Source organism: Drosophila navojoa, chromosome 5 (assembly GCF_054131105.1).
Source record: "Drosophila navojoa isolate 15081-1374.11 chromosome 5, UAZ_NAV_1.0, whole genome shotgun sequence".
In the NCBI taxonomy this organism is placed as follows: Eukaryota; Metazoa; Arthropoda; class Insecta; order Diptera; family Drosophilidae; genus Drosophila; species Drosophila navojoa.
This window is the reverse complement of record NC_142893.1, coordinates 25454101-25476047: the sequence shown is the minus strand read 5'-3', so window position 1 is coordinate 25476047 and position 21947 is coordinate 25454101. Positions and strand designations below refer to the sequence as shown.

Genomic DNA, 21947 nt, shown 5'->3' with positions numbered 1-21947 from the left:
TAAATAAATCTGTGCTCTTCAAATTTCCCAAGGTATGCGCCTGTTAGAGTATTCCAGCTGCATTATTTTATTATTTGCTTTTATTATGATTGGACTGTTTCTGTGTAGGCAATGATGAGGCATTTGGAGACAGCAACAACAACAATGGCAATAGCAACAAGAGCAGCTCAGATGGCGACAATGTGACAACAACAACAATGACAGCAGCAGCAACAGCAACAACAATATCGGCTGAGAAAATAGTCGGGCGTTTTATTGCAGCATCACGTCTACCGGATGCCTGTAATATATCAAAGCCAGAGAGCTCTTGTTCGACTCCCAGTCCGAGTGAATCAGAAACTCGGTAGAGTGAGGATTGGGAATCGGGCATGGCTCTCAGACTACATTTTAATAATTCCGCCATTGCCCTAAGCTCAGACGGATGGACATTCACCTACACACAAACACAACAAATGACAACAATAACAATAGGGTATTCAGTTCGTTCACCACCCCTGCCCCTATCCACTGTCCCGTCTTCAGCCCGCCTTCGACTTTAGGCAATTGCAATCGGTGGACACTTTGTCTGGGCAACGTCTCTGCAACTGCCAGTCAGAGTTTGTGTCATTTGTGTGCAGCGGGGCATAGAAATTTACCCCGCTCCTCCCGCCGTCAACAACCATCCAGCCATCCAGCCATTCATCCGTCCGGCACATTCTATAGATCCATCCAACATTCACTCAGAAGCTCACAGCATTCACCACACTTCCAAGCGCCCAAGCGTCCAAGCGTCCAACGTCGGCGTTAATTATGGGAAGATTTGAACGTACAAATGAGTTGAGGGACTTTTTGTCAGCCTAATGATGGGCAGCGCCTCAATGGTGCTCTGCAATGCTTGGTTAGCTACCAAATTTATAGAGCAGCTTCGCTAGGGTGGGTTCAGCCGCAAAAGAATGCAAATGGTGGAGGAAATATAAATATGTACAAGAAGAAGAAGGGAATGGAAACGAAACGACAATTGGCTTATTACATTTTATCATTAGGCTAGAAAAGCTTGGTGTGACGAAGTTCACACAGGGAAAACTTCCATACCGGCAAATATCCTGTTATAATATATCGCGTCATAGTATATATACCATTTGTTCAACTTGTGAGTATAGTGGACATAGGCACTTCTAGCCCGAAAATCGATATAAATGAAAGGAACAGAAAGAAACTACACCCGATAAAATTTTTATATTTATTCATATAGGATTTATATAGCAAATACTTCAAGCCTCTGCCACACACGTTCGCAACAGGGTTTAATGAGCCGTAGAGTGAAAGAGAAAGAGATGCAGGGAGAGTGGGCGCGGGTGCGGAAGAGCGTGACACTCCCGTTGCTGTTGTCGTCGCCCAAGTCAGCAACGATCAAATAAAGTTTAAATACATATTTTTATTTCATTACACACTTGAAAGCCCAAAGCCAAAGGGAGACGGAGGGTGCTTTGCCCATTGTTACTAACAGTCTTGAGATTTTCAATGATGATGACAATAATAATAATGATGATGACGGTGAAGAGAATGACGCGACTACGACAGCACTAAGGCTCAGTCTCGAAACGCGAATCTTTAGTCGCGAGCGTCGAGTCTTGATTCTCGATTCCCGAGTCTGTGGCCAAGCCAAGTGCTAACGATTTGGCAATGGCCACGACGGTGTCCGATGTGAGCAACAACAACAAGGAAATCCCTAGCCCAGCAAAGCGTCGAAGTAACACTAAATACATACATATTTATATATGTATTTCTACATACATATGTATTGATTTCTGCGGCCTGCAACAGTTGCACTTATTAGAGATGGGCGAGTGATCAAGATAGTGTTTTGCTAAAGGAATCGAATAGTGAAATGGTTTGAAGTTCGTTATAATATAACTATTTCGTACATCAAGGTAGATCTTAGTTTAAGCAAACAAATACTGCTACGATTTGAATTATCCTTATTATATAAACATGTAATTATCTATCAATATCCTAGTAATTTATTCTTTTATTTTTTCATTTCTTATTCGTATACATATATATTTGCATGTATCTTTTAAAGAGTGAAAAACAATTGAAATGAAGCCTTTGCTTTCAGAAAATAAATAATAAAGAGTTTTGTCTTAATCTTAAAATTAAGAAAATAAATTTAAGCACCTTCAACCAGAAAATAATAAGTAGACTAATTTATATAATATTAATCTTAATTACCTTTATTATTATTAATCTTCGCTAATATTTAGACAATTGTGAATATATATACTAAGATATAAATAACAATTTAGCTAAATCACATAAATATCAATTATTTTGCAATGGGATTTTCGTACGGACAGTTTGCCAGATTAGTGCGTCACGCGTCCATCTCTAGTAGGCAATGGCGAATTGTGGCTTCAGGTTTGATACTATACACTATTCCTCTCATCTCTGTCTTTCTCTCTCTCTCTCGTTCTCTATCTTTCTGTCTCTCTCTCTCTATCTTTCTATCTCTCTCTCTTTCTCTTTCAACTTCTCTTTTTTTTTTTTTTTTGCATTTACTTTGGTTGGTACTGGGACTGACCAAAGCGATGGACTCAACGGGAGTCTCGGGACTAGCCTCTGACACCGACACCACGAGACGTTGCAACAACAACATTAACGGCTACAACAGCAACAACCACAACAACAACAATGTATCTTGCTGTTAGTATAAATTCTCGCCTTTCATTTTGGCGAGTAGTCACGATTTATGCGAAATCATTATAGGCGAGTTTTTAGTATTTAAGACGCGACTTTTATCTTCAGCCAAGGAAGAAGACACTTCACAGCCACAGCCATAACAATATTATATATAAATACATATATATGAGTGTATATATATATATATATATATATGCTGTGTACACTATAATTGCAGTTGAGTCAATTAAATACATAGATTGCGGCATGTCGATAAGGCATTAACCTTCCCCACGGCTCAGGCATTTCGTTTCTTTCCTACCTCTCTATCCCTCTCTATCCCTCTCTCTCTCTCTCTCTCTCTCTGTTCCACAAAATGGCAGGTCATTTCACTTAGTCAAAAAGTGAGGGATAAGAAATGAAAGGCCCAAGTCGCAGTCGCTGTCGCAGTTTAAGTAGCGCAACAATTTATGAAGACATGAAATTACTTTGATGTTTAGCTGCTGCACTAGAGTTAGTCATTGGGTCTTCATGGAGAGCGTCTGTCTATCTCTCTATCCCCATTTCCCCTTTTCTCTCATGACTTGCGAAATCTCGCAGAAAAAAGTCGCAATTTATAATTATGTTAAACGAAAAAAGGCAAACAAAATAAGACGATACGGAAATGATTGAATAGATAATTGTCTTACAAGTTGAAGTTTTCGAGTCTTGTGCTAAAGCCCTCCAGAAAACGCCAGGTAGAATACTTGCTGAAGTTGACTCAGTGCTTGAAGATAGATATCTCAAAAGACGAATCACTGCAGACAAAGCTTGACACTAATATCGTATACAGTAAACGCTGACTACGCAAAACATTAATACATTTATACTCCAACAATTATATATATGTATGTACATCAAGCATTAGAGCTCAGTCGCGATGTATATATTATTTGAATGTACTACATATGAATATCATCAGATATTTTAATATATTTTTAGTTTATATTTTTGTTCTTTTTAGCACATTCATATGCATGTAATCATTTAAACCTACATATTGTAAATAATATCCTTGCATAATATTATTTGAATGCCTTTTTTAACTCATTTCTATTTTTAGTTATTTACGTTTGAAACGTAAAAAGGAAAAAAAAAAAAACAAGTAAGAAGGCTCTAGTCGAGACTGCTCGACTAGGAGATACCCTGTACCCTCCATTCTGCACTTCTTTTATGTACACACACATACACATGCATCCACACGCATGCATAAGCCCGCGCTCTGCTAACTGCGCAGTAAGCAGCGACTGCGCTTGGTCTGCGCTGCAGTGTGGGCAATAGTTAGAGAATTTAGTTGATGAATAACTTTTTTTGTAGACATGCAATCTTAGTGAAATTTTCTGGGCATAATCATATGGTCAAAATGTGTGTGCATTCCAAAGCACAAGTCTCTAGTGGTATACCCTGAACCCATTGAAAATTGGAAATTAGGATATAATGTTTTTTTTTCATATATATACTAGAAACTTGATTGAGCTTTGGCAAATGCATGTATTTCAATGATATATCGAAGATAGTATATTTAAAAAAAAAAAAACATGTAAGAAAACTCTAGTCAAGAGCGCTCGACTAGATACTACCCTGAACCAAACTAATAGAAAAGCACATTTAGTATGGTTCAACTTTCAATTTCGATGTATTTAAAAATATAAATGAAATAGAAAACTCAGTTAATTAAATATATAAAAATTTTGAAACAATTAAAAAAAAGGATCTACGACACGTTCTGGGTTTAAGCCCGAGACCTCATGAAAAAGTTCTTCTCACGAAAAGTTCTTAAGGGGCTTTTCTTGGGGTCACTCGCAGGGCTCATTTGCTGACAAAGTTTTGGCACTGAGAGACAGACCAAGACTTTCACTACACAACTACAACTACATATGAAATGAAAAAAATAAAAAAAATAGAGAAGGTTAACCTTAATTCCACAAAAGAAAAACACTTTACACCCTGTCGGGCAGTCAGTCAGTGGGAGATATTAACGTTAACAAAACATCACCATTCATGAAGTGAATGTATGTGTGCGTGTATAATCAACACTTTTATGTGATCCAAATCCAATTCACAACTAATTACAAACAAAGTCGTGGCGCTCACAATTAACGACGACATTAAAAGGCGTGTTGAAAAACGCAACACATCGATTGCGATGTGATGTGATGCGATTTCGATTGTTTATTTAGTTACTATCGAAATGATGATGAGGAAAGGAAAGGAAAGCAGAATTGGACTTTAGCCCAGGGGAAGGCTGACCAGATAATCTATTGGTTTATTGCTGTACTTTTCCTCTTTGCATTCGCTTTAATTAGACAACATCGCAGTTCAATCGATTGCACTACATTCCAGATAAATTCAATGAACATGCATAGATAGGAAGGTCCCCAAACACCATGAATAGAATAGAATAGTAACTGCCCGGAGCCCGGAAATTAACGCAGTGCTTCGTCCAGGCGACAGAAGTCAGGCATTAGAGATGAGCGATATACTCTATGGAAAAACTTCTTGACAATGTGTAGTTAACCTAAATTGCCCACTAAACAAAGCAATTATCTAGTCAAACCCATTGTCTAAATATATAAATAAAATATATTATATATAATCATTTATAATATCATATAATATATAATATAATCATACAAGTATAGAACTTTTTACAAATAAGTTAGACTGTAGAGATGTAAAAGTAATATTTTATTATTATTTAATTATTTTAATACAATTTAGTTTTTCATAAATAATACAAATTCTTGATTTTCCTAGGTATTTTAGATTTGTTGCCAATTATTTTCTTTCTTCAAATCAATTACATCACAATATTGAATAATATAGTTACTGCAAATTTAAATGAATTCATTTTCAATGGGAAACAAAGGTATAATAATTTTTTTAAAGGACAGAAGGAGGCATGACACACACCACAAAGTATATATATATTCTTGATCAGGGTAACGAGCTGAGTCGATTTAGTGCTCTCCGTCCGCCCGTCCGTTGGTATGTATGAAAGCGTCGATGCCAAAATATTTAAAAACTAGAGACTTAATTTGTTGTCCTAGGTCTCCAAAACTCGATATTTACTCCCGACGCCTTTAATTATTGAAATATCAATTCTCCAAAGGGTTCAGGGGGTCTCCTATTTGACTAGAGCTTTCTTACTTGTTTAATTGAATGTAAATAGTTATATTTTTACTTAACTATTTAAATACAATAAATCCGGGGATTTATTCAGTTTCCAAACTTTTTCATTCTTCAAATCGAATAGATCACAATATGATCAGGAAGATATTGCAAGAGTTTATTACAGTTACAGTGCATTAGCCTGTTATTGCGCATCCTTAGCCAGTGCGCACAAATTGTTCTCTTCCTGTATGTGTGTAAGTGCGTGAATTTAGTTAGTACATACATATGTATGTGTTTGTGAGTAGTTTTGTTTATTTACACTTGCTTCCGTCTTTCGTCGACGTTTCCGCTTTTGAGTGCAGTTTTAACTAAGCGATTAGTACGTCGAATAAAATGGTGTGAGAGACAATAAAAATCTGTCAAACAGAAACAAAAACAAAACTAATTCAAACGAAATGAGACATTCGAAGCATGCTTAAGTAGATAGAGGCCCTTCTCCTTTAATGTATTGGAAGTAACGGCCACACTCACACACATACATACACCAACTCGAATAGTGAGGCTGAGAGGCACTCAATGATTGTTATTAGTACATTTGCGTTCGAGTATATACATCTAGTTTGCCGTTGATGTGTGCATTAAGTTTTGTATTTGTATTGGGGGGCACACAAATTGTCGTAAAACATTAGTGTCCCCCGAGATTGGAGAGAGATAGAGCAAAAAGGATGGCTCATCGTCCTTTTATTTGACATAGGCAATATTTATTGCGAATTCATTATAATGTAGAAGAAGAAAACGCACACACGCATACGTTCTCTGCTCTGACAAAGCAAAATGCCGAAATACGCCATCAAAATAAATAAAAACACACACACACTCTCACACGCATGTATAACAAGCGACGCAAAAGCTGCGAATTTCAGTAGCACATCACTCGGCGCTGAGTGTAACAGAGTGAGAAAATCAGCATACGTATAAGATAGAGCGAGAGGACGTCACAGCATGACAGAGCGCAGCAGCGGCCGCGGCAGAGGGTTAGTTTAGCGTCCCACCCAAATATCCCGAAATCCTTTGTGTATTGTGTGCGTACGTCTCTCTTTCCCTCTCACTCTCTGTCTTTCTCTCTCTCTCTCTCTCTCTCTCTCTCTCTCTCTCTCTCTCTCTCTCTCTCTCTATCTATCCCCTCTCACTGCAAGTTTGTTTGTCGACTAGCCAAAAGGCGACATAAAAATGCTAATACAAAAAACTACTACAAATTGCTGTTGTTGTTATTATTGTGTCTGCTTCCCTCTATCGCTTTTGCTCTGCTTTAACACCTACATACAAATGGAGTCTGAACAAATGCAAAGCTGGCCACACTTACCGATTAGTTAAGCAGAGACTATGTAAATAAAAGCGCCGCTAATCCAAAAGTGTTTCCAAATTGCACAAAATAATAACACACACATGCACGCATATAAATTAATAGCGGGCAGACACCGTTATAAACACATTCAAAATGCTTTATGCAATTTCAGAATTTTAGGTATTTATTTTAATTTGTATTTGTATTGCGCTTCTATATTTCGATTTATATACTGCTTCTTTTATTTTGTGTTTGCTACGCGTCGTGAACGAAATTCAGGAATTTCAAGTGGAAATCTTGTTTGAGCACTTTTTTGACGACGAAGTCGACCTGCGATTTTGACTGAGACTGCGACTGCGACAGCGACTGCGATGGCTGCGTCGGCGTCAGCGTTGTTGTTAGCGGCAAAGCTGAAAAAACATTTTTGCACATCAAATAATATGTTTTTGTATTTAAGTTGCTTTTAAAACCCGTGCGCCTTAACACAAGAAAGTTTTCATTTACGAAAGGTTTCCGTTTGACGCGTTTACAAGTTTTTATTTTTCGTTTTCAATTTCATTCGATTTCGCTTCCTTGCACTTAAGACTCGTATGTGGTTTAAACTCACGCACAACCGCGTAACCGACCGTACGCTTCGATGACAAATTCCACAATAACTAGATGTTTACAGCTGCTATAACGATTTTACTTTACGCTAACAGATGCTGTTAAAGTTGGAGAGAGAAATGCGTTGTTGAGAGCGCAAAACGCGCGCGCTGTGAAAAAGAAGAGCGGAAAGCGCAACATACTGCTGAGTTTTTACATAAAGCAGCATTCGGCCACCCTGTATGCGCTCTAGCAGCATGTAAGCTGCTGATAAAATTCTAGCAACTGTTAAGAGGTGGGCCTCCCTGTTAACGTAGACTTCTGACAGTGCTTCTGATGTTCACAATAGGATAGTGCTGCCACCTTATTGATAATCCCATACCATTGGCTTATTTTCAAGTGCGATAGCGGAAAAAAATTGAGAATTGCGGATAGAGGAAACTCTGGCTTAATTATGAATCGAATTAGCTATTTTGTTAATATCTAATATTAGTTATCGATTAATAGACAAACTATTAAGCAGGAACTATTAAAGGCTAACGTCACTAATTCTGCAATACTGCCATCTCTATCATAAACATATGTAGTGGTTAGTGGTAGTGGTTAAATAGATTTGTTGTTGCGCCTCTCATACATTCGGTAATTTGGTACAATGCCTAGGTGGAAGGGTATTTAACCAAGTCACTTTAATAAAAAATTAATTAAGAAATAGGATGAACATTGAAACGTTAAACTCAGTATCAACCAAAAAGTAAAGGCTTCGAGAATTACATTCTCATTAAAATCTAAAAACTAATGTTTTTTAAATTTTACAGCCGAGATAACAGATGATGTTTTGATTACAGAGTTTTTCCAAACGGCCTCAAATCGATCGAAGGAACATTTAAATTATGAATTCAAATAGTAAAAACCGAAATTGTATAAAATACGTCTTAATATATATTTAAAATTTTGAGACTCTAGCTATAATGATGTAGGAGATATAATTTTTTAACTGACTTTCGATAAGGTTTTTATCGATAAAAATATCGGAATGAGTTATCGTTTTTTAGTAATAAACTCGATATGCGCGCGATATATACGGACATTTAAAAAAAAAATGAAGCCTCTAGCTCATATATCTTCTGAGATCGACGCGTTCATACATACGGACAGACGGACGGACAGACGGACAAGGCCAAATCGACTCAGCTCGTCGTGCTGATCGAAAATATATATACTTTGTGGGGTCTACCACGCCTCCTTCTGCCTGTTACATACATTTCAACAAAACCATTATACCCTGATTTCCCATTTTTAATGGGTTCAGAGTAAAAAAAAATTCTATAATCAGTCAGTGTTTTCTCTGGTCAGTGTTTTTGTCTTAATTCAGCTGATTTTCTCGGGGTAAAACGGCAACAGTGCTGGTTAGTGGTAAAAAGTAATTCAAGTTACGTTGACTAAATCAAAAGTTGGACTAAATTATTTATATTCTGGTCTATATGAATAATTAGAACAATTTATTACAAGTTTATTACATACAGTATGATTTATTTTTTATCTCTACACTCTGGCAACTCATATGGCTTTCCATCGGCCAATTGGCGGGAATGTGACTATTTAAAATTGTTGGACATTATATACCAAAAAGTAAGTGACAGTCAATAAAAAAAATGTAGGTAAATTGTGCTGACACCAATGTAAGGATATTTCTCTTGAACTTGCAATGTCCCACTTCTTCTTCATCTTTTCTGCTTCATATGCGTTTTCGCTACAAAAATTATTTTAACATTTTTATTTTATTTTTTACTTTATCTGGTCGGGGCTATGAATCTGCTTAAATTTACGTTCCAAGCTGCGTAAATGCGCCGCACTTAGCCGCCAGGCACGTAGCCATCATCAGGTCGGAGATATGGTTCTCTCTAATCATGAATTATCGTTGCGAAGAGGGTAGTTTCGAAATCTAATTTAAATGTATTATTTTGCGAGTATAGTAGCTGAAGCTGAATGCAGGGTCATTTTTGCTGTTACTCATGATAGTGAATGGTGAATATTGAATGCATAACAATCGCAACATTTTCCAAATGCATGTGCGGGTCACATGATGCACATACATATATATTTATTTGTGTTGTATATACATATGTATATATACATACAAACTATGTATGTACGCGGCTTATATAGAAATGTAATAATCGGTTACTGTTTATAGTTATGTGCAAGATCAAGTTAAACGAATAAACTATAAGCTTCAACAGGGAATTGATACCAAAATTACAGCCAACAATGCGTTGAAACAGTCACCTCGTCGCCCTGACCCACTTTCTGGGTTTATCACACCTTCTGCCATTTTCACAAAACCATTATGACCTGATTTCTCATTTTCAACGGGTTCAGGGTATAAGAACCGTAATTTTTATACCCTGAACCCATTGAAAATGGGAAATCAGGGTATAATGGTTTTGTTGAAATGTATGTAACAGGCAGAAGGAGGCGTGGCAGACCCCACAAAGTATATATATTCTTGATCAGCACGACGAGCTGAGTCGATTTGGCCCTGTCCGTCTGTCTGTCTGTCCGTCCGTCCGTCCGTCCGTCCGTCCGTCCGTCTGTCCGTATGTATGAACGCGTCGATCTCAGAAGATATAAGAGCTAGAGACCTCAACTTTTTTTTAAAATGTCCGTATATATCGCGCGCATATCGAGTTTATCACTAAAAAACGATAACTCATTCCGATACTTTTTTATCGATAAAAAACCTTATCGAAGATCACTTAAAAAATTATGTCTCCTACATCTTTCAAGCTAGAGTCTCCAAATTTAAAATGTATATAAAGATGTATTTTATACAATTTCGGTTTTTGTTAAAATTTACCCCCCACCCCCAAATTCACCCCCTCACCATCATCTTTGTAGAAGTCGCATATCAAATACTAGAGACTTGAGCTTCGGTATACACATACATTTATACATCATGATTACGTTCTGAAAGTTTCATTACGATCGTACGTCTAAAAATTAAATTATTCCACAAATAAGTTCTCATAATATCGCCAACTCTGCAGCGCAACCCAAGCTCAATGTATATACGTGTGTGTGTGTGTGTGCGTGTCTTTGTTTGTATGCGTGTGTGTGTGTGTGTGTGTGTGTGTGCGTGTGTATGTGCGAATTATTATTGAAATATCAGTTGCTCGAAGGGTTCAGGGGATCTCGTAGTCGAGCAGTCTCGACTAGAGCTTTCTTACTTGTTCATAATTGATTTGGAATCCCAAATCAGTCAATATTTATTCTATATAATTTTGTTACCAGTTTTGACAATCGTTTTGATTAGACCTGTTCCCCCTCTCTTACTGAGTATTTCAACACAAATTCTGATTGATTTAAGAAAATAAATTCTTTTTTCGTTTGTTATTATTGTTTGTTGTTGTCGTCAAATACTAGTTTTTATTATTAGATAATTATTCGACATAGCTACAAATTATAATTCGTATTGAACTAGCGCTAATCCAGTCTAAGAAAGCAAGCAGATATGTGATTCTCAGTAGAATAGTCTATACGTATGTAAATAGTATATGTACTTTACGGTACGGTACGGTTCGACATGATACGATATGATATATATTAGTCATTAGATCACAGATGTATTATTATTATGTTGTTCCGCATGGCCCACGCCAACGTCAACCCCGGGCGTTTGGTCCGGCGGCTCTGCATTGAGAACCAGATTTTCAATCGAACGAAACGATGCATCCTCCAGGTGCGTGGACATAGCAGGTGGACGAGGCAGCGTTGTGGCCGACGCGCCAGTAATTTGCCGGGACTGCGGTCGATGCCGCACCGAGGAACGCAATATGGTAACCACATCCTCGGCTGTATAGGGGCGTTGAAGAGAATGACTGCTGTTACCACGCTCCAGTGTGGCCGCCGACGAAGCCGAAGCAGACACGGAAGCCCTGTGGATTTTACGACCCAGCGACTGTGATCGCTGAGCATAGCCACTTGGACGCTGGCCTATCTCAATAAACTCCGGACTGCTGTTGCCATCGGCGGGAGCAGCAACGGTAACCCCGGAGCCAGAAGGATTCGTTAATATTGTCAAATAATCTGGCGGTGCGACGGGCGAGGGTGTCTCGGTATCCAAGGAAAGTATTGGACGTGTGCGACTAGATGAATCGCCGAGGACTCTGAAAAGGATAAGAGAACAAAAGATGATTTTATAATTTTCAAGAAATGTATAAATATAAATACAAATCTTGGTTCTGAGATTAAGTTAATATATTGAACTAAGTCAAAACTTCATAAACTTAATATTGTATATTTATATATGCAGATTATGAAAGTAGTAGTACTGAGTAAACCTATCGAGCTCATGCTTATCGTGGATATGCCGACAACTTTGCATCATTATTAAAATACGTTTCTAAATCCTTACCTTCGCACACTGCGTCTGATGCTCTGACGCAACATTTTGGCCAACCGAGCTCCCGTGGCTGTAGTGTAGGATGGCGGTGGCGTGTACTTGGGTGGCGCATCATTTTGTGCATCATGTTGAGCACTATCCTGCTGCTGGGTGGAGGCATTTTGCCGCTCCAAGGCTGACCGCTGGCGAGCGGAGGGGCGGCGCAACGTATCACCCTCCGCGGGCGGACGATATAGGTGTTGAATGCGCTAAGGACGAGGGAGTGCAAGAGTTAAAAGAGACATGACATTGAGCTGAAACCAAATTGACCCACCTCGAGTATATCTGGAGGACCGTTGGTCAAGTAGCGGTAGATCTGCACAATGGCTGTGACGGGAATAATGAGCACAATGCCAATTTGTATGAGGCTACCCATTTTCCGGCTCCAGTAGCTGAAGTAGGACTTGCCGCGCCAGTAATAGAACTGGTTGGACAACGAGGCTTTGTAGTCAATCACCGAGAGAGTGATTAGGCCAATCGGCAGCAGCACATTCCAGGAGAGCGCCAGGAATGCCGACATGGAGCCGCACATGCGCAAGTCGTTGACCAGATCGTCGCCATTGTAGGGGCGGCCGCGTATGAGGAACACGCCAAATATTTGCGCTGCCCAAATGATGGGTATGAACCAAGACCCGCCAAGCAGGAAGTCCACATAATACAATATGGAGATTCCCATTTCTGTGGCAAACGGTATGCTCAGCAGCATCCCAGTCACGCAACTAAGCAGCACGGAGCTCGTCGAGTTGCCCAGTGCACTCGAAATGGGCTTCCACATGACGCACAGCTGCGCCAGACCAAAGCCCGCGAACAAGCCAAAGGCAACCGCGGCCCAGACCCAGGAGACAGCATCGCTAGCCAGCGATAGAACGGCAGGCAACAGCTCCGTAATGAAGCGCAGTGCCTGAAAGCCACTCTCTATGTGCAATATGGTCTTGTTCCTTCGATAGGTCTCGCCCAAAAACGAGGAGTAGTGCGGCACCAACGAACGCGGATAGGACAGTAACTGCGGATTTGGGTGCGCCTGCAGCGAATACACGGAAGTATACGAATCCGGAGTCTCTGCGAACGGAACGAAACGATTAGCCAACACTTTTTATTTTCAATAGATGCATCTTTCAACATACCAAACGAGCCAGGCACATAAATGTAGCCGTGTTGCCGCAGAATCTGCTCACAACACATCGCCAGAAGCGCCACGAGACTCAAACCGAGCAGCGTGAGCAGCACGAGGAGTATTGCATCGCGTCGCAGTGTCGCCTTGCTGGCATTCGCGTGGGTGCGACTTGTGATGGCTATCACCGAGGCGCCCAGCAGACCCCACGTCAGAAACGTCTCCTGCGTGGCCGCTGTCCATGTATTTGAATTTACCAGAAAGTCATCAAAATCACTTGCTGCAAAAACGTTCTAAAACCGGAAAATATGTATATATGAAAATATGTATATGTACAGCTATATTTGTAAGTCTATATTAGCCGCTTTAGTTCATTGCATGTTGCTCCCAAAATATAATATGACCTTACGCAAATGAAATGTCTCGGCCATGTTATCTATACTCACATTAACTTTTCCGCCGTTATTGAAATTTTAAATATATATCGTCTGATAATGTGTCGAAAAACCACTGTTATTTCAAGTGCTATACAATATATAGTTGAAAGCTCAAGATTAAGAAAATATTAACGAGACTGCTCGACTAGAAGATACCCTAAACCCTCAAATCTGATATTCTAATCATTCTCTTTTTCCCTTATGCACACATACATGCACATGCATCTACACGCACGGATCAGCACACGCTTTACTAACTGCGCAGTAAGCAGCGACTGCGCTGCAGTGTGGGCCACATTATGAGAATTTACTTGTTGAATAATTTCCCTTGTAGATGGACAATCCTAATGAAACTTTCAGAACGTAATCATAAGGTTCAAATGTATGTACATTCCGAAGCTCAAGTCTCTGGTAAGTCTCTTAAATACGTTTTTTTTACAAATTGAGGGCGAGGGAATCTGTAAATTACAACATTTTCGTATTCATATATTTTTATATATACATATCTATCTGATATCTCTATATATGTATACACGAGTACGCATGCAAAATTTCAGCTCTCTAGCTCTTATATATTCTGATATTTCGACGTTCATACGGACAGACGGAAAGGGCTATATCGACTCAGCTGGTCGTGCTGATCTGCGATGCTTCCTTTTGCCTGGTACACACTTTTTCACAAAAACATTTTACCCTGATGTCCGATTTTCAATGGGTTCATGGTATAAAAGTAGCAAATTTATAGATCACACTCGGGCAAAGATGAATTCTAAAATTTCAAAGCAAAATTTGGCATTTAAGTTACTACTAAAATCGTGGCAAATCGGAACTCGAATAGTAACAAGTAAGAACGTTACAGTCGGGCGTTACCGACTTCGGAATACTCATTCGCCTCATCAGCAATTTAGTGGCTAAGTTTTGCTCTAATGTTGTAGAAAATTCAGTTTTTCTCGATTTGTCACCCCTACTGTTTCATTTCAGTTAATAGAACAAGGTAACGGTAACCTGTCTGCAAAATTCGGATTGAATGAGTATTCTGCAGCCGAAAACGCCCGGCTGTTATGTTAGTTCTTGTTTTTGTTTTGGAATCGATATCCAAATTTGAAACTTCTAGTTATTATATGTTAGGAGAGGTCGGTTTGCCACGCCCGCTATGGGCGGGTATATATCCGCCAAAGTTTTTTCGTGTTGGGAGGTCAGCCCGATTATATATACCAAATTTGAGGAGTCTAGCATCAATAGTGTCCAATATAAAGCTCAATTTGAAAAATCAGCTGTCTAATATTTCTCTTCAACTAATATTTCTGGCATATCAGAAAAAGCATTTTCTGATTTGCCACGCCCCTAATGGGCGAATCGGGAATTTTAATACTTTATAAATCGGAGTATGCGTTCAGACTTTCAAGTCTCTACAGATACAGCTGCCTTCTATTGATTTGTCGAAACCCAAAACATACAAATAAATAAATAAATAAATAAACGTGGCAAATTGAACGATGAAGATGGTATTCTACCACAAAGATCTTATAGATCTATTCCTTGTCTCAGCACAAATTTTCCCGTCAGTTAATCGGCTGTTGGCTCACATTTTGCTTTACATTGTCTGCCTTCTCACATGGAAGAACAGTGGACACACCTGTAGGCTTGCTGGATCCACAATGCTGAAAAATTTGCCAGTAACAGCGATCAGAGCCAGGAACGGTATTGTGTTGATTAGGTAGGTCAGCTTGCCCAAGGACTTGAGGCCCTTGCAGAGTATTAGAAAGACGGCTGCCCAGATGAGGACCAAGCAGGCCGCCAGCTGCTGAAGGAAAGAGATCGGTAGTCGATTACGATTGGGACTGGATACAAAAAGTGCTTCACAAACGTGCACCTACCCGATCATTAACATGGAATCGCATGCCGCCCACATCCGGATGCTTAGCCAAGTGCAGGCGCTGAAGCACCACGATATTGAAGTACTCAGCCACCGTATTGGTCAGATTGCCCGTATCGTTGAGGGCGTCGTAGTGGTAGGGAAACGGCTGCTTTTGCCACCGATATACGTTGTGCGCGTACATGGGCGAGGGAAAAACGTCGCGCAGGTAGACGAGGATCCAGGCAACCGCGACAGTGGAGTAGATGGCCAGGAAGCACTGGACCATGGTCAAAGCAATGCCTACGCCAGAGCAGATGGGACTTATCCTCCACATGGAAACGGGACCCGCTTTGATCTTGGCACCCAAGCACATCTGCAACCAGAACAAAGGTATGCCAAATATGATGGACAGCATCAGAAACTGCAGGAGAAAGTTCCCGCCGTAGTTAATGGTGAGCACTGCAAAGCGGCAGAGATTAAACACGCCCAGGGTACAGCCAATCAGGGCGAGCGTGCGACTCGCTGCGTGCGGCCATTGGCTATTGAAGCCACATTTCTCGTGCAGCTGCTGCGGCTCCAGTGGGGTTGTGCTGCCGGCTCCACTGCTGCCGCTGCACATCGTTCTCTGCGTCTGCGCCAGCTCCAGTTGATCCTGGTCGGCCGCCGTACTGACCGTGGAGCTATCGCTGCTGCCGCTACTGCTGCTGCTCACTAGCGAGACGGGGCTGGGTATGCGCGAGGAGCGCGCTGAGCTTAGGTCTGAGCAGAGAGTCGACATCATGGCATGGGTGGGCCTCTCCAGCGTCTCGGTTGCTTGCTGCGTTTGCGCGGGCGCACTTTGCGGACGACTGAGTGGCGAGGCGACAAGTCCAACTCCAATGCCAATGCCACGTGCCGGACTCATGGACGGATGCCCTTCGAACCGTCGTCCGTATTGCCGCGGTCGCTGGTCTAGCTGTTCGCTGACAGCGCGCGCCGTGCGCTGCTCGTTCTGCAGCAGATTGTTAAAGATCTGCGTCTCGGTTAGCATTTCCTGTCCCTGCTGGCAGTTGCCATGTGAGAAGCTGCGTCGCATCTCGTTGGCGGTACTTGGCTCGCAGTCGGGGAGCTGCACAAGCAACGCCCTCGAATACGTCTCCTGCTCGATTTGCTCCTCCTCCTGCTCCTTCTCGACCAATCCTTCAGATTTGGATTCCTCAGCACTGCCCATGGCGCGGCGCATCGATTGCCTTCTCCACACGTCCACCTGCCCAACACCAATGGCACCCGCTTCAAGGGATGCATTCGCGCCACCTGCAAAACCAGAAAATGAGGTTTTTTCGTCAGCATCGTCACGTTCAGGAATATGAGGTAATTCTAAGGGTTAACTTAGACGTTCGCAACCAACTGCCAACTGCTCGAATTCTCGACTTATTCTGATAATTACATGGAAAAATAGCTCACTTCTAACTGGTGTAACCACATTTAATTACTTAAATTACAACAAAAACCGAAATTATATAAAATAGACATAAGTATACATTTAAAATTTGGAAGAATTAAAGGTGTAGGAGGTATAATTAAATAACTAGCTTTCGATAACGATTTTAATCGATAATTAAATATCAAGAGCAGTTATTTTTAGTGATAAGCTCGATATGCGCGTGATATACACGGACCTAGTCAAAAAATTTGAGTCTCTAGCTCTTATATCTTCTGAGATCGAAGCGTACCTACATAAGGACGGACGGACGGACAGACAGACGGACAGGGCTAAATCAACTCAGCTCGTCGCCCTGATCAAGAATATATATACTTTATGGGGTCTGCGACGATTCCTTCTGCCTGTTAATTACCATTTCACAAAACCATTATACCCTGATTTCCCATTTTCAATGGGAATAGCTGAGTTAGTAGCTGAGTTAGTACGCGGTCTTTGATATTTACCTTTTGGGCTTGTGGGCGTTAGGCCACAGCTGAAGGTTTTCCTCATTTGGTGCCCACGCTGAAATTCTGCATCCACGACTGGATACGCATCCCCTGACGAAGGCTTCTGCTGTTTGCGTTTACGACTCAGGGACAGAGTACGTGTGCGTGCGGGTTCGTAGGGCAAGCTTGGCTGGCCAGTAGCAATGGCTAGCGGATCTTCTTTGTCCAGCTCCTCCAGGTAGTTGTCCAGATCCATGAGGTAGTCCTCGACCTTGTCGTCATCGGAGGATGGTGTATCGCAGGTGGACTTACAGCTGTCATTGAGCTGAGATGCGCCGTGCACATCGAGTATGGCATCCAGCTCATTAAGCACACTTAGCGCCTCATCCGGCACAACGGTTGACTGTTTGATGGGCGTGCTCAAGGGTGGTTCCTGGTTTACGTCACAGAATGCATCTCGTTCGTTGTCTACAGACAGCGGCATATTAAAGCTAATTGGATGCGGATGCTGCTGCTGTTGTTGATGGAAGCTCTGGGGCGTTTGCTGTACCTCAATTAGATCCTCATCGCTTGGCTCATCATCGTAATAGTCGCACGCCTGTTTTATCGATTCGCTGGATAAACTGTGCGATAATCCATATCTTTCTGGCTCTTGAAGCGGCTTTTGTCGTTGTTGTTGCTGCTGTTTACGTTTCACTTTAGTTGTTGTTGCGGGCAGGCTTGCGTAGGCGTTTGAATTGCGCTTGAATTCCCGGCCTGCTGCTTCTTTGCCGTTCATATTGTTCGCATTGCCGTTCAGCTGTTCTTTGGGTCAGTGCTGCAATGCGATTGCTAAAGTTCTGTAAATAAACCAAGCAGATGCAGTGTTGTTCAGTGCCAAATTGCTGCAACTAGGCTTAGATAAGTTCTAGCGATGAGAGTGAGTGGAATAACAGTGAAATATTATAACTCTAAAGTTAATAACAGCAGTGATCGCATAGCAGTACAGGACAACATTGAATGCTTTACAAATATTCAATTCTTTTATAAAAGTCTTCGAAATGTCGGTTGTGAGCCGTAGCGCTGCTTAATAATCAATTGTGGCAGGTCAGGTTTTGCAAGTTCTATTAGAGATGAGCAGCAATGGAATAACAGTCACGATTAACGCTGAAATAGCGGCTCACTCGAAAAATACCAAAACCTATTAACACAGGTCAGGATTTTTTTTTGAAATTAGTAATTTAATTCCGAAAAAGCTGATGCATGAACAAAAACAAACAAATTAAGGAAACTCCAAAAAAAAAAAAAAAAAAAAAAAAAAAAAACAAAAAAAAAAAAATTAAATAAGAGCAAGTTATGACTGCAATTGCAACTTGTAACTTCTGCATAACATGCGCAGCACAAGTTCAAGTATGTATAACACTTGAAAAAACGATTGGCTGCTTTAAAGTTAAAGAGCTCACTTTGCCAGATGGCAAGTGCAATCAAATGCGAACAAGCGTGTGCTTCCCACAGTCATGATACCTTTGCACGTGAGTGGATCTTAGCGACAGGTAGCGAACAACAAACAGCTGTCCATAAAATGTGACAGCCGTAAATAGCAAAAGCGAAAAATACGAGAGAAAAATAAATAAAAAGTAGAAGTAAAATAAAGCAGCGCTGCGCGTGTTCATTCAACTGATCAGGTGAATGTACTTCCGTTAATAACTCTTTATTCACGGTATGTGTGTGTTTCTCGATACTGATTGTAACTGAAAGGGAGTGGTATGTCTACCAAAATCTATGCACGTATATATGTATGTATGCACAGTACATACACTCATAAAGCTGCCTGTCTAGAGCAGCGAGATCGCGATCGTTGGCACGTTACCTCGATTAAAGTAAATGTCTTCTCATAGCAGCAGCGGCAGAAACCACAAATACAAGAGTTTCAAGTCTGGTTTTCTTGCCGTTTCAGTTTATTTCGAATATAGCCGTGACCTCTAAAGTTTTTGTCGCTGTCAGTGTGGCCATAAAGTTTGAGCACTCAAGCCAGTATGGCCGTAAAAAGAGCACCGAGATCTCAGCTGTTAGCACTCAAAAATGCATACAGTGGGCCTTTAGAATAATAGAATCAACCAGCAGCTATATATTAATTGACGACTCTTGAGGTCACATTATTTAGCGACCAGATGTCATTGATCGCAAATTCACACACAGATCTGCAGTCGTCTATCTCCTCTGCCTCCCTGCCAGCTCTCTGCCGTACGCGACTTAAACACTGTCAATCCTTTCCCCCTTGAGATAGACCAGCTACCGTTAAATTTCGCTCCCGTTTCGAATGCACATGCGAATATACCGAATACCGAATTGTCGAAGTAAAAGTAAACAAGCAATAAGCAATTAGTGCTGCCACACGAAATACGTTAACAGCAGACCAGAGGAGAGGCGATTACGGAGGCACATGACCTTCATGCGAAAATAGTAAACACCCCAAGCAGCAACTGCAACACGTTTTTTATTGTATATATTTTGTTGTCTGTTTTGTTAGTGTTGCAAAAATGCCACCGCCACTTGCAATTTACAATGAAATTGACATTCAGCAAAAATCAAACAAAACTAGTTAATCAACAGGTTAAGAAATAGCGATTAGTGCACACACACAAGCAAGCAAGCAAAACAACAAAGAGAGCGAGCGAGAGAGATAGAGTGCAAACACGCGGCAATTCCAATCATGATGCTGATGCAGCACTTTGGCTTTTTATAGCTAAATATAACTATAACTATTTTCTCAAAATTTCATTCTTATATTTTTCTACAAATTGTAATCTATTTATTTGAATATTCTAGCTGCTAGAAATATGAACGAACTCTTCTCAATCATACATTAAATAAAATTCAAATGAAAAATATATACACATACATTCCTTCTGTTTTACCATTTTTTAGCTAAATGATATCTAGCTATTTTTTTAGCATCTTAATCAACACTTGATATGGCTGCTGTACCATCAAAATCCCGCATATTATTAACACTGTTTAACACATCATTCATGTGTTGGCGTACAACAAAATGTCTACTTTGCACAGTTTTTTGTGCAATTTTCTTTTTATAGACAACAAACACAGCAGGAAGATAAATAAGAAGAGATGGAGATAGACATAGATAGAAAGAGGAAGCATCAACTGAATGCATGAGTAATAGAGTAGCGGCGCTGGCAGTATTTACTTTTGCGTATTGCAATTGCAATTAAGATCCATATTCTAGTAATGCGCCGGGTCGAAGGCATTGTGCGGCAATTGCTAAGCAATAGAGAAAGAAACAGAAAAACGCAAAAGCACACACTCACAAAACACAATAATTTCATACGTACATATATTCAAATGTTAATATTTACTACGTGGGAACGCGGAATACATACATATGTCGACTTTATAACGGGAATTGGTGCTCAAAATACTTTTTACTAAACAAAACTAATACGAACGCGCACACACACGCGAGCGCTAAGCGCGTCCCAGTTGTACGAAATATTATAACTGTTCTTATGGCAACCTAAAAAACACAACAAAAGCAAATTTGCTGAGCTGATGTTTTTTCCTCATAATTGTGGGCACGAGTTTTGCAATTTTTGGGGGAATACCTTGTGTATTGGTCATACATAAGGGATAGCGCCACCTAAGGCATGACACCAATATTCAGCATTGAAAATTAACTCGATACCAGACGATGGTGGATCCTCAGTTAGGAAAGAGTTGTATACAATATATATAACACACACGCACACGGAGACACACAATACACATGTATATGTACATATATTTCTACGCTGATAGGATTTACGTGACTTGCTAGTATGTGTGTATTTTTTGTTTCGAAACAAAAATTTTGGACAGTATATTTTGTAAAGATTTTTTCGTGGCATCAATTTACGAAACATATCAAGAGTAACAGGCACCACCAACCGCACACATACAGATACAATGGAAAGGGGAGTACGTTGGCGTTGCTGCCGCCGCTTCTTCTTCTTCTTGCCACACAATCACAATGTTGCACTCTAACTCTCACTATCTCGCTCGCGCTCGCATACTTAGCAGTTAGCATAATGCACACACTCACATAAATGTGTGTATAATGTAATACTCACACATAAACTCAGACGAACGCGCGTATTTGGTATCTTGAATCAAGTTTTTCTCTTTTTTCTAAAATTATCTGTCACAATCTTTTGCGGTATTGTGGAGCCCGGTATAATAATTATTGTGAGCAGTTCTTTCTTTATAGATACATTCCAAGATCGGAACGCGCGATACACGTCCGCTTCATCTAGAAACAGTCGACTGACGAGTTTCACTAACAAATATAACAGCCATATGACAGATAATAACATTTTTAGTGCAAGCGCTCGTAGCAAAGCTAAGTTTTTTAGAAATTATGTTACGTTACTGTGCAATTACTCTAAAACTGTTATTTATCGATAACAATAAAACTT

General features: G+C 40.4%; 2 protein-coding genes across 3 annotated transcripts in view; both read right to left on the bottom strand.

Moving 5' to 3' along the window:
- The window catches only part of Diap2 (Death-associated inhibitor of apoptosis 2), an 84757-nt gene that overhangs the window by 59311 nt on the left and 3499 nt on the right, over positions 1-21947 (bottom strand). The window lies entirely within an intron of this gene.
- On the bottom strand, positions 11319-21803 carry bdg (sodium-dependent transporter bedraggled). 2 transcript variants are annotated; one of them, XM_018104958.3, is made up of 8 exons: positions 21603-21803; positions 17515-18335; positions 15608-16881; positions 15367-15534; positions 13307-13586; positions 12457-13241; positions 12156-12391; positions 11319-11907 (listed from the first exon to the last, which is right to left on the bottom strand). In XM_018104958.3, the coding sequence occupies exons 2-8, from the start codon at positions 18272-18274 to the stop codon at positions 11352-11354; spliced, it is 4059 nt and encodes a 1352-aa protein (XP_017960447.1). In that variant the 5' UTR covers positions 18275-18335; positions 21603-21803; the 3' UTR covers positions 11319-11351. The 2 variants fall into 2 exon arrangements, with proteins under 2 accessions (XP_017960447.1, XP_017960448.1); XM_018104959.3 differs by having other exon boundaries at positions 15367-15531.